At 41.5% G+C, this 17,020-nt stretch overlaps 1 protein-coding gene and 1 long non-coding RNA gene across 25 annotated transcripts in view; one reads left to right on the top strand and one right to left on the bottom strand.

Moving 5' to 3' along the window:
• Nucleotides 1–17,020, bottom strand: part of Rbfox1 (RNA binding fox-1 homolog 1) — a 1,452,839-nt gene that overhangs the window by 901,037 nt on the left and 534,782 nt on the right. For 23 of the 24 annotated variants that reach the window (XM_087202739.1, XM_087202724.1, XM_013065590.3 and 20 more), the window contains one exon: nt 588–635. Coding sequence is in view for 4 of the 24 variants with exons in the window: in XM_013065590.3 (XP_012921044.1) it covers nt 588–635 (48 nt within the window). In the remaining 20 variants the exon portion in view is untranslated. Of the gene's footprint in view, nt 1–587; nt 636–2,481; nt 2,678–17,020 lie in introns of those variants that run through there. The other variant, XM_087202726.1, reaches the window with a different exon arrangement.
• Nucleotides 7,032–12,574, top strand: LOC110345753 (uncharacterized). Its single transcript, XR_002389343.2, has 3 exons — nt 7,032–7,266; nt 8,984–9,080; nt 11,863–12,574. It is a non-coding gene; the product is annotated as an uncharacterized LOC110345753 (long non-coding RNA).

Here is a 17,020-nt window from a genome sequence, read left to right as displayed (position 1 = left end):
TGGCCTGAAGGAATCGACACCAAGTGTAAGAAATAAGATAAATGCAGGAGAAACTCAGATATGTAGGAAATGCCTGCTGCCTCAGGTCTCATACTGGAAGTGGCTGTTCCTGTGAATGTTCCAGGACAGAAACTGAGACGTTCTTTTTCAGGTAAAGGACATGGATCATATCTGGCAAGATGCACCCTAAGAAGCCCTATCTTATACATTCTACAACATACATCACACTATGTAATTATATGTAATACATGGAACTTGGAATACCCAACAACAATCTTCAAATAAATTGCAATACAAGAGAAAAATGAGTCATTTTCCTGAAAAGGATATGACTAAAACAAAAACTCAGTACCAAATTTTTTATAAACCTAGTTACATTATACACACTTCATTAAAACCATTAGAAATAACATAGATTGCAAGGGAGAAAAGCGATGAACATTGAAAAGTTTATTGCTACATGCCTTAATACCAGCACATGGCCACTTCCAAACCACTGCTGAGTGAAGCATGCCTCAAACACCTGGGTTGACATCACAGAGTTCTTGCTTTGTTTGAAACAAAAAAGACGAAAAATATTGACTTACCTTTCTGTCCTCTATTTCCACACAGGTATTGCAGTCGTCTTTGATATCCTGAGAGAAAGAGAAAGAAGGCAAGAGAAAGAACAGGAGTCAGACCTGTGGCCAGAGAATAGTCAGGGATGTCGTTGAAATGCCCTTTAAAATAATAAAGTGCTCACACTCCTAACAGTTCTTCCTCGAGTCATTGCTCTTTATAGTGCGTTTCAGAGGGGCATGCCGAGGTGCTTGCATTAGAGACATATGGATGTCATAAGTAATCTTTATGACATGCAGATGCAGGGTCAAGGAGGATGCTATGCATCAGAGGCCAGGACAGAGAGAAGCTGATGGCTCATAATATGATCTGTCCCCACCCCCAACACCTTTAGTCACATCATCAGGGAAGATTTAATGTTGGTCCTATTCCAAATTTAGGAGAATCAAATCTACCTTGCTTCAACACAAAACTATCACATCTCTTCCTTATCCTCATGTCCATCCATCAAGCTACCCAGTCATCTGTCCATCTACTCACCCATCTGCTGGCATCCATCCATCCATCCATCCATCCATCTATCCATCCATTCTTTTACCCACCCACCCATCCATCTGCCCACTCAGCCATCCACTCAATCATCTACCCATCATCCATCCATCCATCCATCCATCATCCATATTTATTACAGACTTACTTTTTGTCTGTATTTTTCCTTTATTGGAATAGAAAGGTGGGGGAAAAAGCATGGTTCCTATCCTCAAGGAACTCACTAAATGGAAGAGCAGGCATATTCACACAAACAACTGTGGCAGAAAATACATACTGGGCACCTACTACCCATCAAGCCTGACTCTAAAATAAAGCATGTAATAATGCACAAATATAAGGAAGGCCCTGTCCTATGGTGCTTATATTTTGTTAGTAAAAATCAGACCATTGTAAAGGACCCTAAGCCCATGGTATTTAGAAGGGGATAGTCACTGTAAAGAAAACTAACATAAAGAGAAGGGGAGGTGAAACACAGAGTATAGGGATCTAAGATCTCAAATTTAAAAGAAAAATAGCAATTGAACCAAAGCTTGGAGTGAGTCTGGGATGAGCCAAAAGAGAAGCATGTGCAAAGACCCTGGGGTCATGGCCATATCGGGCACAGTCCAGCAAGAGGAAGGAAGTCTCTTTGACTAGAGGGAAGTAAGACCAGAAAGGTGGGAGAGGAGGTGAGAAGAACATTTAGTGTTTATTCTGACAGCAGTAAAGAGAAGCACAGAGTTTTATTTTCTCACTGTGGCAAAGTACACCTAGTAACACTGGCCATTTTACCACATTTAGGTGCAAAATTCAGTGAACCAATTACATTTTTATCGTTATGAGTTATGTTCAACATCTAACTCCAGAACTTTTGACTTTCTTAAACTGAAGCTCTACCCTGTTAAACACTTCGCCCCATTTCTCCTCCTCATGCCCTGGCATCCACAGTTCCGCTTTCCATCCAGCTCAGCTATTAGGAATGTACCTCACTGCAACAGTCTTCCAGGAAATCCATCACAAAATACCACGGAGGGCTAACGTCTGCAACAGAAGTCTGTTTTCACAATTCTGGAGGCTAGAAGTCCAAGGGCAATGTACAACCAGGCTTAGTTCCTGGCACGGCCTCTCTTCCAGTCTTGTTCTCACAGACCCTCTTCTGCAGGATCTCAGAGAAAGAAAGAGAACTCTAGTGTTTCTTCCTCTTCTTATGAGGTCACTAGTTCTAGCAGGTCAAGATCCAATCCTCAAGACCTCACTGAACTTTAATTACCTCCCTACAGGACAATTCTCCAAGCACAGACACTTTCGCGGTTTACCTTTAACATACAAATTTTGGAGGGGCATCATTCAGTCTGTAACATATATGCAAGTGAAATGATATAGTGTCTGTACCTTTGCAACTGCCTTATTTCACTTAATGTAATGTCCTGAAGGTTCATCTGTGTTGTAGCATGTGGCACAATCTCATTCATTTTCATGGCTCCATAATATTCCACTGTGTGAATATTACACACTTTGTGTATCTACTCGAAAGTGTCATCCATTAGCAGTCACTTGGGTTGGTCCCACCTTTTAGGTTTGATGAATAATCCTGCCAAGAGCAAGGGCATACATGTTTCAGCTCAAGTCTCTTCTTTCAATTCTTTAGTGTGATTACCTGAAAGTGGAATTGGTGAACCAGGTACCCTTTAGGTTTAACTTTGGAAGGAAACACTGTTATCCACAGCAGCTGTCCTCCTTTACATTCCCCCTATCAGTGTGTAAAAGTTCCAATGTTGCCACATCTCTGTCCACACTTGTTGTCACTCAGGTCCTCGAAAATGAGGACAGGCACAATCTGACTTCTGTTTTAACAGAACAGGCAGTCAAGAGCTAAGGACACAAGCAGGGAGAGAGAGCAGTTTAAGTGGTACTGCACGCAGGAAGACACAAGTATGGTGGCTGGAGGGAGGCAGGGATAGGGGACAGATGCTAGAAGGAGCCAACATGATGTGGAGGCGAGGGGACGATGGCAGATAAAGGCCGTTCCAGAGTTCCGGTCCAGGCTCGTGAGAAATGGAGAGGAGGAGGCAGCAGGATGGAGCAGGGGTCTGCAAAGGACCCTAGCTCCACTTTGGATAAGTAGTCTATAGAAATGCTTATTTTCTCACTGAATCCTTGGTTTCACCGTACTGATGTGTCCTTAGGGCAGGGCTAATCCAGGTGGGAAGCCATTGCCATGGTGATTTACAAAGAGCGCATTTTAGGACCATGGGAATAGAGGGTAGATCAGTGGGGGACAACATCAAAAGGCAAAGATTTACACAGCAAATGTTTCACTTTATCTGTAACAGACTTTTCCTATCAGCACATTGGGATTGAAGCAGTAAGCAATGACTGGAAACATCTGTAGTGGCAGAACTTCACTAGATATTTGTCACAGCTGTTTCTAAATTCCCAACCACCAAGAATAGTTGGTGTACATTATTTTTTTAAATGAAAATTGAGATGATCAGCTGCATAACTTACCCATATCACACAAGGATGGAGCTTATGCCTCTAATGGACAGAGGCTCCTAATACCAGGAGCTGTCCAATCCTTTAAGGGAATTTATTTTTTAATGAAGGTGACTGGGGAGGCTACATAAGCCATGCCCTGTGTTTCACTCCCTCCCTTGTACTGAGGAGGGTGGAGAAGGATATTTACACAAAATTAGCTAAAATAAAATTAAAAACAACAACAATAACAAAAAACTCCAGCAGAACTTCTGTTCTTAAAGTTCCCAGTCCAACAACATTAGCTTAGAACCTCTTAAAAAGGTATATTTTCACAATCATCATGGAAACTTTATAGGATTCTCAAAAACAGTAAAATTTTAACAAACATATGATAAAGCAATCCCGCTTCTGGGTATAATACACAGGAAATGAAATCGGTGCATCCAGGAGGCAACTACACTACCATGTTTCTTTTAGTGCTATTCACATAGCTAAGCCAGGAAACAACCTGACCATGAGGAGGAACAGATTAAAAAAAGGTGCATATAGACATTGTAAAATATTATTCACCCTTTAGAAATAAAGAAATTGTGTCAGTTGGGGCAACATGGATGAACCTGGAAGATATTATATTGGGGAAATAATCCAAGCACAAATGACAAAATTTCAGTAAGACAGAAGGACTAAGTTCCAGAGCTCTATTGAACAACATGGTGACTACAGTTAATAACAATGTGCTATATTCTTGACAATCCTTAAGAGAACAGATTTTAATTCTTCTCACCATAACACTAGAAATCTGTGATAATACAGACATGAATTAGCTCTATTTAGCCATTCTGCAATGCATACACATTTCATGACATTGTGCTATACATCATAATTGTATACAATTTATAATTGTCACTTTAAATAATAAATAAATAGATAAAAAATAAATAAGGTAGGGGAAAATGGATATACTCAAGGGACTCCACCGCAGACCTCCTGAATGGAAAAGTCTGGCTGAGGGCCCTGGGCTGTCAATGCAAGCTCCCCAGTCCCAAGCATCCGGCTGCGGATTTAGGGCAAAACTGCTGCAAGACTGGATTGGGGTTACGGGTTCTAGTCCAGACATCAGACCCCACATTCGTAGCATGGCTCTACTGCTGAACAGCTGTGTTATCTCTGGCAGATGTCTTTACCAACCAAACTCCCAGGTCCCTTATCTGTAATAAGGGGATGATGTGAGGAACTAACTCATCAAAAGGGGGTCTGTACCTCCGAAACTACCAGATCACTGAGAGTCTCTCACTGCGCCCCCTGCCCAGCCTTACCCCAGAGAGCCTGCATCAGAATCCACACTGTACTTGGGGGTGTGAACTGAAAGAATGCCTCCATAAAGTCCCTATGTTGAAGTTCTAACCCCTAGTGTGGCTGGATTTGGAAATGGGGCCTTGAAGAATGTAATTAAGGCTAGGTTAGGTCATTAGAGTGAGGCCCTGATGCAACAGACGAGTGTCCTTCTAAGAGACTCCAGAGATCTCCCTTCCTGTCTCCCTTCCCACGCCCCATGCTCAGCAAGAGCCAGAGAACACAGTCTACAAGCCCAGGACACCCCTCTCCAGAGCCTGACCATCCCGCACCCTGATCTCACTTCCCAGCCTCTAGCACCCTGAGAAATACACATCTGGCGTTTTACCATCCAGTCTATGCCATTGTGTTAGGGCAGCCTGTACTGACTAAGCTTCCCAAATCACCTGTAGGACACGATTCTAGGTCCCGCGATCCTGTCTCCACAAGGTGTCTTTCTTCTTTCCTTTCTTGCTCATGCTTCTAATTTACTGGCTAAGCTCTTAGGACTCTGAGCCAGCAAAACACTGAGAGCCTTTTACTGGGCCCCTTACTGTTGCTGAGAGCTCTCCCTGAATTCATCTGCTAGGACACACAGAGAGAAAGTAGAGGTGAACTCAGTACAGAAAAGAGAAAAACCATGGGTTATTTTTCAACCCAGACAATGCCATTTAGGAGCGAAGTGAGGAAAGGTAGCTCTGTGCCTGCTCTGCCGTGTTCTGACTGGGTGGGACCCCCCCCCCTTTTCTTTCCCTCCACCACGGAAAAGATGTGTGCTTTCTGGGGAAGGGTGCATATCCGACACTGATTTACCCATGCAGAAGTGGCAGGTGTTAATCAACGAACTAACAAAATCAATAAACCAGAGGCAGATTTCTGTTTTTAATCTGTGCTTAGGACCCATGCGAGTGACAGAAAAAAAGCTATCTGGCACAATCAGAGCTCTGGCCATTTCCCTAAGATTATTCAATTTATTTGTGTCAGGATTCATTTACTAAACCTGTGCTAGATTTTTTATTTAGATGATACTGTGGGTTTGTCATCCACTGCAGGTCTATGCAGGAGGCGCCCCAGGGGATGGCGCTTGCTTCTGAACAATGTAGGACTCAAATTGGAAAAATGTCACTTTGGCGCGGACAAATTATTGTTCGGATTGCTCTGCACAGAGCATATGTCTCTAGATGGGTTCCAATCTGACCTTTTCCGAACCAGAGTAGTTGCATAAGTACTTCAGCCCCACTTGATGGCTTCACTTGGAAAACAGCTCAACTACTTAAGTGTTAAGTACGAATTTGGAACTGCACACTCATTGGCAAGCAATCAATTTCCCTACAGAAGCCTGCACTCTGTTCCCAGTAGTCGGCAAACCACTGAGATGGGACTCCGTTCCTTTCAAGAGAAAGAATTCTGCATAGACAATGAAGGCACTCTGCTTGGTTTTCACTAATGGGCTCAGTCACACCAGTTGTGGGCCCCTGAACAATCAGGGCTGATGTAGGGTGACTCAGTTTCCCCATCGGTAAAATAAGGACAACAGCAGTATCAGCTGCCATACTGTTTTGGGAGGCATGTCCAGCACATGCAATTGTCTTAGCACACAGCAAATCATTAATAAGTGTTGCCTCTCACTGATGACATCCTCCAAAAGTCTTTTTGAAACCAGATTCTGCACAGAGCACTAAGAACTTAAAAACAGATCTATGTTTAGAATGTTCTCTTCAGAGCTCTGAGTTCTTCCAGCTCTCAGACATCAAAACCCTCACATATCTGTTCTCTTCAGAAGCTCTTTCTCTCTCCTGAAAAGGTTTCTTTGCTTCTGCACTTTGCATGTGGGCTGCTGCTGGCCTGAGTTATTTGTGCCCACAGTGCACACTTTGAATTGTGTATCAGCATCATGCCAAGCTCCAAAAGGCCAGAAGGTTGAGATCCTCATGAATAGGTGAAAAAATGCCTACCAATGAGATTTGAGGCATCTCAAAGCATGTAGAAGTGAGAACTTGTATTGGCTTAGATAGTAGTTTCCCATACACAGATATAGATACAGATACAGATATAGATATATCCTTCCCCTAACCTGTGAATGTGAGCTTATTTTCAATGGGTTATTCTGCAGATAATTAAGGATTATAGCATCAGAATGTCCTAGACTATGGGGGGTGTGATCTTATAGCAAATATTCTTTTAAGAGACAGAAGAGGCCATGTCAAAAGAGGCAGAACTTAGAATGATGAGGTCACAAGTGCTACCTGAAGCTCTGAGAAGCAAGAAAACTCCATAGAGCCTTTGGTGGGAGCGTGGCTCTGTCAACACTTTCATGTCAAACTTCTGGCCTCCAGAAGTGTGAGAAAATGCATCTGCTGTTAAAAGGTACCCAGTTGTGGTCACTTTTTAAAAAATGGCCACAGTGAACCAATACGGAACCTCAAGGGGTTTCTTGTGCTGACCTCTCTCACTTGGTCTTTGGCTACTTGTTACTGAGAAAAGAAAGGTATGGTCCTGAGTCCAAAGCCAGGTGCTTCAAGCCCTAAGGGAGAAAAAAAAATCCCTGACCAGAAATCCCAGGGTCATTTCTGACTGCTACACTCATGAGCCCAGATGATTTTACAAGACAGACTCTGGACCCTCCTAATTGATGATTTTGGTCATCAATACTGGAAAAGCTATGGCAAGAAAAGACATGAGAGTTAAATAAGGATCATACATCCTGGACAAAGCATTGTTTTCCTGCACTGTGATACTCAGAGTCCCAGAGAGAGAGTCCCACAGGAAATACGTGCAGCTAAAGTCATCTCTCAGGAGTGGGGCCAGACACAGCCAACAGCTCATGCGACAAACTCAAATCAGGCTTGTGATCAACTACCTTTCTACTGGGGAGGAATTCCAGGTGTTTTTCTCTTCTCCTTCAAACAGCAAATAAATACTATGGCAGGACAGTTTATAACATTAATAAAAACTACATTTCAATGTGACACTTCAAAAAGAATTGAAAGTGTGTTGGAAATCCTGAGTCGATGTTATGGTTTCCTTTGTGAACACAATCTTTGTGATAGTTTGCATTTTATATTTCCAATTGTTCTGAACATAATAATTACTTCTAATTGAAAACAAGTCAATGGATGAGAGTTAAACGCTAGGGCTTAGAACACCGTGGTGATTATCTGCAACCCAAGTTCTTAATTTATATAACCTTCACAAAGACTCAGACTTTAAAAAGGAACAAAAGCCATAGGGACCCTTTGGCCCAATGCCTCCATTTAGCAGATGAACAAACTGAGTTTCAAAGAGTGTGAGGAAGAAGCTTTACACCACTTTGATAATTAAAATCAGAGACATAGAAATCCTTCTGGTCACCTCATGTATTTTCTACTTCCTCCTATGTCATATAAAGTTCTTGAGTTTGAATATGTAAATCAATGGTCCAAAGTCAATTGCCTCATTAAGTGTAACAACTGTTCCTCAGCTCTACATAAACTGAGTATATGTAGGCAGTTTCATTTCCTGGGGACTCGGTAGCCAAGGTCAATAGAGATCTGCAATGCCTACAGTCGGATCAACAGTATCATGACACTGCAGCCCACAAGTCCATATCCTGTCATCACAGAGAGACCGGGTCATCTGACATCAAGAAGAAGAGCACCACAATGCAATAAGATATTTTCAGAGAGGGACACTGCGTAACTTATATTACAGCATATTGTTATAACTGTTCTATTATTATTGCTAATCTCTTGCTGTGCCTAATTATAAATTAAACTTTATCATAGATGTTTAATAGGAAAGTAATAGTACATGTAAGTTTTCACACTATTAGAAGTTTCAGGCATTGCCTGGCTGGTTGTCAGAACCAGACCTTTTCCCATGCACGTAAAGAAAAAGACTACAACTGTACTACTGTCCTACAATCATAGTTGGTAGAAAATTGAAATCATCCCTACTTTCAGCCAAGTCCTTCATAATAATTGTTCTCCCAACTGAAAATACCAAATTTCAAATAAGGTCACTTATTTGATCCATAAAGAAGTGTATAAAATGTTTACAGTGATATAATTTCATCCATTTGATAACGTTTCCATTCTTTTCTCAGCACCTGCATTATCACATGTGACCAGCAGGTGGAAGCAAATGACTTTGCAAAAATACCGAAAAGCCCAAGTAATAGAGGCAAGGATCTGATTTGTGAGGTTTGTTAACTTCAAATATCATAATCTTTCTGCTCCTTCAAAATCTCAGTCTCAAAATAATGGTATATTTTAATTACTAAGCCCCAATTACTCATCAGAAATGTGATACTTTGAAGAGGTTTCTGTTCGTGTGTGTTTAAGATTCAAATCCCAATTTCAAGTCAGGACACTCTAAAATACTATGGTTTGGATCTAAATATGAAGATAGCTCAGGATTTAAGAATTGTGTCACTTAAAACCATACATATGACCAACCACTCACATAAACTAAGTAAAATCTAACAAATCAATTGAACTAAGGTTGTGGCCTAGGTAGCGGAGGTGAGAATGCAAAGCTAATATGATGCAAATACAAATATAAATATTTGGAGGAAAGTTAAAGAGTTTTAGGGTACATGGTTTGTGGGAGGATACTTTCTTTGAATCACAAAACAGTCCTCAAACCAAGCTTTAATGCAAAGAACCTCAAGCAAAGCATTCATCTGGACTTAAGTTCTGCACCCTGACCTTCAGGGTCTCTTTAACCAAGCTACCATCTAATAGGATATCTGGGGACAAGAAGTTTAAGCATCTCTGACTCCAGCTGTGCCAACAGGAACAAGCTGGCAAGAGAAAGGCCCAGTAACAGGAGGGCTGCCAGCTCAGCACAATTAAATCTGATACCAGCAAGGCAGCCCCTCTCAGGTAGAAGCCCTGTGCTGAGGTGAGCTCAAACCAAAGGTCTGTTTGCAAATAAATGTTATGCATTGGCATCACAGTAGGGGTTTAATGAGAGCGCTTTTAATTAACTGTAAAAGTAATTACCCATATTAGATGTAAATCGCACTTGTTTTTACATGAGGGGAATAATTTCAGCGCAGCTTTTAAGAATAATACTTCTTGAGTATCTGTCACCTGCCAAGTGTCTCTACAAGTTGGTGAGCTGAAAAAATAGGACCAGGAGAAAAACTACAGCCTAGGAAGCCTGGGTTTGTCACCTGGCTTCTATCTCCAAGCATGTCAGTCCCAGCAGTTAAGCAGGCTTCTCCCAGAGGCACCTCAGTACAGCAACTGAACTGTGTAGTGTTGTGTTCTGTGCTTGTTAAAATTTAACTTTTGGCTTTTAGTCTCCTGGATGATCCCCAGCACTTCTGTGAATAATTAAGGGACTCAACCAAAAGCACAGTGGGGCAAGGGGCCATAAGAAGCCCCAAAGGACCAGAGATGTGTGCCCTCCTTGTGCTGACATGGATATTGCCCAGCAAGAAGTGGGAGAACAACTGTGCAGGCCCAAAGTCCCAGCATGTAACCCAGATGAGGATCAGTATCACAGCACTTGCACTGTAACAAAGGGGCCATGCCCCTCGGTTCATAAACAGCAGGTGAAACACACAGAGGCCAGTGTTGGGAGGGAGCCCAGGTGAACCCAGGTGGGGATGGTGTTGATGTGCTGTTCTCTGGGCTGTGGAAACCCCCCCCCCCCCGACTTCCACAAGAGCTTGAGGGGACCAAAACCTTCCACTGGAAGAACCTCAGAGTAGCATAAACAGCCAGGATGCAGTTTGCAAATACAAAATTACTGAGCAATTATTTATACACTGATAAACACCTTCATTAAAAGATTTAAGGATGCAATTACCAAATTGGAATTTAGTGCACTCAAGTTGAGCTACTGAGCTGATGAAAAGGAAGGTGGGAGGTGGAAAAGTGAGTTTAGGCCCACTCAGTCCCAGAGCAGCTCATGGTCAACCAGTTTCTATGCAAAAAAACAAAAACAAAAAACCGAGTTTTTCCTATTTGAACAATACAGCTACCATTTGATGACTTTCATGTCTTGAGACTCTTTCGGGATTGTATTCCATGCTGTGTTCTTGGTGTTGCTTGTACTGGGTCTTTTCCTTGCCTAGCATAACCTTGAGAGGGAGGTAGGCTAGAGCAGGAATGCAGTGGCTTAATATGATGTTCTAGTTCAAGGTCAACCAAAAGAGTGGCCAGAACTGGAAACTGAATCCCACAGAAGCATTCCCTGCTCTTTCTACCCCACTTCTGTCCTGTGTCCCCTATGTCTGATCCACACCATATATAGCCACTTTTCCATGTCAGCTACATGGAGGATTCAAATTCAGAAAGAAGAAGGAGGAGGAGGAGGAGGAGGCCAGTCCTCAATTAGCATATCAACCTCTTGAGAAAACATGGTACAATGAACATGTGTGGATATTAAGAATGAAATAATTTGCTGTGATAGTTCAGAAGCTGCATTTTAATTTCATCTGCTTGTGGATCACAATACTCAAGAGAAATCTCAGTATTGGGTCCAACTTGTCTCAACTCCTCACTCTACCACTTAAGAGTTACAAGTTTCATGAGGTAGCTTATCAGAATCTCACTTTGTGTATTACAGAAAAGAGGAGCAATGGAACCCATAGCATTAGGTGGGCATAGTTAAGTGAAATCAAGTACCTAAAATGCTGTCACATCTTTAGCAACGAATACGTTTATTATAATTGCAATTTTAAAATTTTATCATATATTATGTATTATTGTGTACCTCATATGTTATTATTATTTCTTCATATTAGATGTTTCTAAAAACTGCTTTAATTATTCCAGGTCATTGTTATATCAATCAAGTGAATGTACCCCTCATTAAAACAAAAGATAACATTTCCCAAAAGGCGACTCTCCTGGGAACTGGTGCTACACGGGGTCTATCTCAATATTCCGTAAACCACTCTGGTAAAGATCCTTAACACTACAAGGACTCAACAAAACCCATTAAATTAAATATTTAATCTCCTCCTAGGAACCAGATATGCCAGAAGGACATCCAACAGTCAGAGCAAGCTTTATGCCAGTTAGAAAAGATGAAGCGATCTGAAGGTCAAGGCAGCTAGTACAAATGATGTGAAAAAAGACAGTATATTAAAGCTTCCTGTTCCCTAGACAGAGAGGAGCTTCTGATTTCCAAGAGATGGTTCCTGGTCTGACAGCAACACAAACAGAGTTCTGCTGGCTGCTGTGTGTGCCTTGATTCTCCTTGGAAACTGGTATTTGCAGGAGTCACTTGGACTGTAGCCATCTTGTCAACCAGGGTTTCTTGAGAAGCTGTATTTTCTGTCCCTGTGACCTTGGTGTGGCATCGTGCTTTCTGCTAGGAAATGGATGGCAGCCCTTTGGACAAGACTGAATCACCAATTCTCCATTCCAGGGATGCAAACTTCATGGTCTCCAACCTTAAGTATCTAACAAGGTCTAAATGCTCACCATCATTCACCCTGTCCATGCTCAAACCAAACCAGTGGGGAGCTGAAGCAACAAGGGTATCTCTTCTCTCAATACTGGCTGTTCATAAAACACCACATGTAAAATGTGTCCCACTGAAAAGCTAAACATTATCTAACAAACTTGTACTATAAACCTGTGATTCTACTCTTGTGTGCACACCTTCATTCCTCAAAGAGCATAAAGCTAACTATTTCCTTTTGTTTCCATTGGAATATTTCTAAATTTGACAACATCAGGTTATGTGTTAATATTTTGAAAATAAATGATTTTTTAAATTATAATAAACATGTAAATTTAAACACATATGTCCTGAGCTTCTGATTTCCAAGGGTGAATTTTTAAAAAACAGAGAAATACTGTAGCTATTTAAGTTTTTTCAGAAAAATGAAATGCAGAGGAGAAATGAATGTATATGTTCCTATGCTGTGTGATTTATTAGTAACTCATTTTGCAAAGCAATCATTTCAATTCTTGTGTGAACATAGGAAAAATGTACCTTACAATAGACATTGAGGATAATTACATTTCTCTGCTTTTTCACCCTTTCCACCAAATGCCACGTTGACTTGCAGAATCTTTCATTTGTTTTTTAGATGCAAGACTATCCTGTTAGAGGTTTCAATTACTTTCTCCTTTGCATTGGCAGGCCTATACAATTCATAAGATGTAGATATTATGCTGAGAGAGAGTAAGAGAAATCCAGGCTTCCACTAAGCAAGGCTTAAACATCATAATCATACATGGTTTCTTGGGAGTGAGGTAAGAAAATAAATGTTGACTATTCCAAATCCCAAAGGCTGATCTGTTCTAACACAGATACTTCACCATGTTAACCATTCTGGGTAAAATACCCACAAAATATATCTTACTGTCTCCACTTCCCTACATATGGATGAACCCCCCAAATGCTAATAAAGCTGGAATGTCTCCCTTCTTGCTAAATTGTCTGTGTGGTTATCCCCTTGGAAATACTCAGCTTTCAGAGGTGTTTTGAAGTTCTCCTGCCCCTGTCTACCTGGTTGGCTGAACTCATGGTTCTGGTTTCCCAGATCACAGCTGGTTGCCTAGAGAGTGCTTTAAAGTTTCAATCGTTTAACATTGTTTTGTGTTCTGGCCTTTTGTTTGCTTGCTTATTTTATGGGTTCCAAATTTGTGAGGTTCAGATGATCAACTATAACAGAAATATGTGTTAATTAGCTCCATGAAGCCATTATATAATGTATACATATTTGAAAACATCATGGATTAATAATCTTATTAAATATTAATTTTGGTTCAGACAAATCTGATATTGACCTTTTTAAGATGGTAGTTTCATTGGACAAGTACATCGAAAACCTTTACACTGGATAAAATAAATACACAAAAATTAAGTAATGTCCTTTTAATACCATAATCATGCAAAAGTAATCTTGAATGGACGCACAAGAAGAAAGTATAAGAGTATTAAAACTATAGCGGGTCCTCAGCCTCAGTCTCACCTATATTCTCAGACCCCAATTCTGTGTTTCCTCCCAAGACACAACTGAAACCTCCTATACATTACCTTTTCACATGTTCCATGAACTTGGCTCACAGTATCTCCCATCCTGAATCACTGGCCTCTGCTTACCCACCGAATAATCTGCTCACTCAGAGGTCTATTCACCACTTACCACTGAGGTGTTTCTCACCTTCTCCTGGCACCACCACCCAGAGCAGACCGCTGTGCTTGGCACCACCTACTGTGTCCTGATAGCTATTGTGAGTCTGCTTTTCATGTTCTTGGACTTTCAGAGCCTTTTATACTATGCCTGGATATACACCTCCTTCATTGTTCTCAGGGAACTGGTTCCAGGACCCCACAGAAAACTACTATGCTATTTTATAATAGCATGTATCTGCATATAACCTATACACATTCTCCCATAAACTTTAATTACCCTTACATCATTTATAATAACTAATATAATGCCGATGCTATGTAAATCATTGTTATACTGCTCTTTTGGAAATAATGACAAAGAATAAGAAGTTCAGACATGTTCAGTACAGGCACAATATTTTTCCAAACATTTTGATTATGAAGTAGCACAACCCACAAAGGCCTGCTGTGTGTGAATTTTACTTGTCTCACGAGGAGGGTGCACTGGTCACTCCTATTTTATAGGCAACAAACTCAGAAAGGTAAGGATTCTTGCTCAAGGACTCACAAGCACTGGATCAAGGACCTGAGTCTGGTTGGCTTAACTCCAACACTGGTGGTCTGACTGCTCAGGTGTTCTGCTTATCTAAGGTACCCATCCTCATTTCCTCAAGGGAAGAATGCAGTGTACAGGAAAAAAATGTTTTTAATGGAGGAGGACATGAACACACAAAAGAGGCAGTTTATCCTTTATTACCATTTTCAGCCACACTGAGCTGTCATTAATTACTCAATGATATAATAGATTATAGATGTATTCCGTGTTTGTTCCCATATATTAAGAAAAATGCATATAATGCTTTTTACACAGACCCTGGATCTCAGTGCCACTAATATGGCTGGCCAATTATACTTATCACTAATTGGCACTAAATCAGGCAACGATGTATTTCCCCTTAGACAAGCTAAAGACTATGTGTTTAGAGACTCGCAAGCAATTTCTGGACATTAAATTTCAGTTAGGAGAAATAAGTTTGAGAGATCTATTGTACAGTGATTATAGGCAATAACAGGACATTAGATGCTTGAAACTCACTAAGAGTATTGAGACAGTTCTTCTTGCTGGACTGTTCTGGCTTGAAGGCAGCCTGGGAGGTTAGTGACGCACACTTCCGGGTAAGTCTCTGTGGGCCATGGGCGCCTGACCCTGGGGACTCTACCTGGCCTCTGGCCATTTGCCTCTGGTTCTTCCCTGCCCTGCTTCCTGGCTCTCCTAAAGTGAGCAGCTTCCCCCCACTAGGCCTCCCCACAGTCATTTTTCTGTCTTGGAGCCAGCCAGCCATGGATGGAACCCTCTGAGACAGCCAAAACAAACCTCCCCTACTTTAAGTTGTGGGTATCAGGTATTCTGACCCAAGAAAAATACCAGTACAGATTTTAAGCATGCTCACTGCAAACAGATGATGAGCATGTGAAGTCATGCAAATGTTAATTAATTCAACTTAGCCATTCTACAGTGCACATACTTCAAAACAGGTTGTACATGATAAACATAATTTTTGTTAAAGATATTTTTGAAGAAATCAGCATCACCATAGCAGCATTCTCAAAAGCAATAAAATGAAAACATTTCTTCCCATTTATTTTTAGATCATTTCTTGGCCTATAAGCCATAGACATCAATACTGGACATTGAATCTGTTCTTATACCTGCCTTGGCACAGGGGACTCGCAAACTTCCTCTGTGGAACAGGCACGGTTATCACCATCCTCTCCCGGGGTGGGAGACAGACACGTCCATGGGAGAAGCTGGCTAAGCTCAGGAGAGACATCCCCAAGTGCTTACTTTTCTCTCTCCCCTTCCTCTCTCTGCATTTTGAATCTCCGCCTGGACCCCAAACAACAGGAATCTCTCAACCTATTTTAAGGGTTTGCAATTTCCCATCAGCTTCCTGTCTAAGAGCTCAAATGGTCTCATCACTGTGTATAAGGTTAACAGGTTTTAAGAAAAACATCAGCTCCTGTAATAGCAAGTATAATGAAAAGAAGAGCCAGGGCCAATGAAGTCTGCCTAACTTACTCAGAGGACACAGGCCTCGCACCTGCTTATGCTTTATCAATGAGTTCCAGGCTGGCTAGACCTGGTGGGCATGTTAGCTAAAGTGGAGTTTTGTGGGGTGGCACTGGGACATGGCATCATCAAAAGTGTACCTCCAACAAAACACCTATGCCAGGCCTGCCTCTCAACTTTCACAACTTGTTTCTCTTCCTCTGAAATTCACGAATAGTGGCAAAAAAAACTTGCCTCCATCTCCTCCCTAAATGGGCATTTGTTCTGCACGTGGATAATGGCCATCAGTACTCAGGAAAGGAAACACTGCAACATTATTTTAACAACCATAGGACTATTGTCCCCCAAGTAACTGAATGAAAACAGATAAATGAGCCTCACGGTGTGCATGAAATCAATCCTTTCATTTCTCTATGGAGTTCATACCCAGTCCACCGTGGTGATCTTTATAAAAACTGGTCCAAGGATCCCCAAATCTTTTCTCACTGGTGGCTTGGTTTCCGTGTTTGAGGAGCAGGCATTGACTCTGTGCCAGGCACCTCCCCAAAGGTTTTGAAGCTTAGTTTCTACAGCAGTCCTACCAATTACTGTCTGCTCCTCAGGGAGGAGGCAGCTACATTTCTGAGTGGGGCAGTGATTGCATGCAGAATACCAAAGATGAATAGTAGGCTGAAAAACCAAACCCAGCCCATTCTTACCAAACATGAGCCCCATCGGGGAGGAATGTTTTTTTTTGAAATCCTGAGAATAATATAAACTCCTCATTTGACCCATTTCCTAATGACAACCTTTCTTTCTCTTGCCCACCCTCTTCTGAGGATATGATATTAGTTGTTCCTCAAATGCAGGAGCAGAGGGTCTGCACGTACTTACTATATTCCCCCAGCACAGAGATGGAATCTGGATACTTCAGGGCTGGCTTCTCTCCATCCCAATGCAGTCCAGAGTTTCCAGGAAATCTCTATCATCTTTATTTTCCCT

This window comes from Heterocephalus glaber, unplaced genomic scaffold, assembly GCF_053883595.1.
Source record: "Heterocephalus glaber isolate CG9 unplaced genomic scaffold, H.glaber_assembly_v1.0 deba00001781, whole genome shotgun sequence".
In the NCBI taxonomy this organism is placed as follows: Eukaryota; Metazoa; Chordata; class Mammalia; order Rodentia; family Bathyergidae; genus Heterocephalus; species Heterocephalus glaber.
The sequence above is the reverse complement of the archived record's forward strand: the minus strand, read 5'-3'. Positions and strand labels throughout refer to the sequence as shown.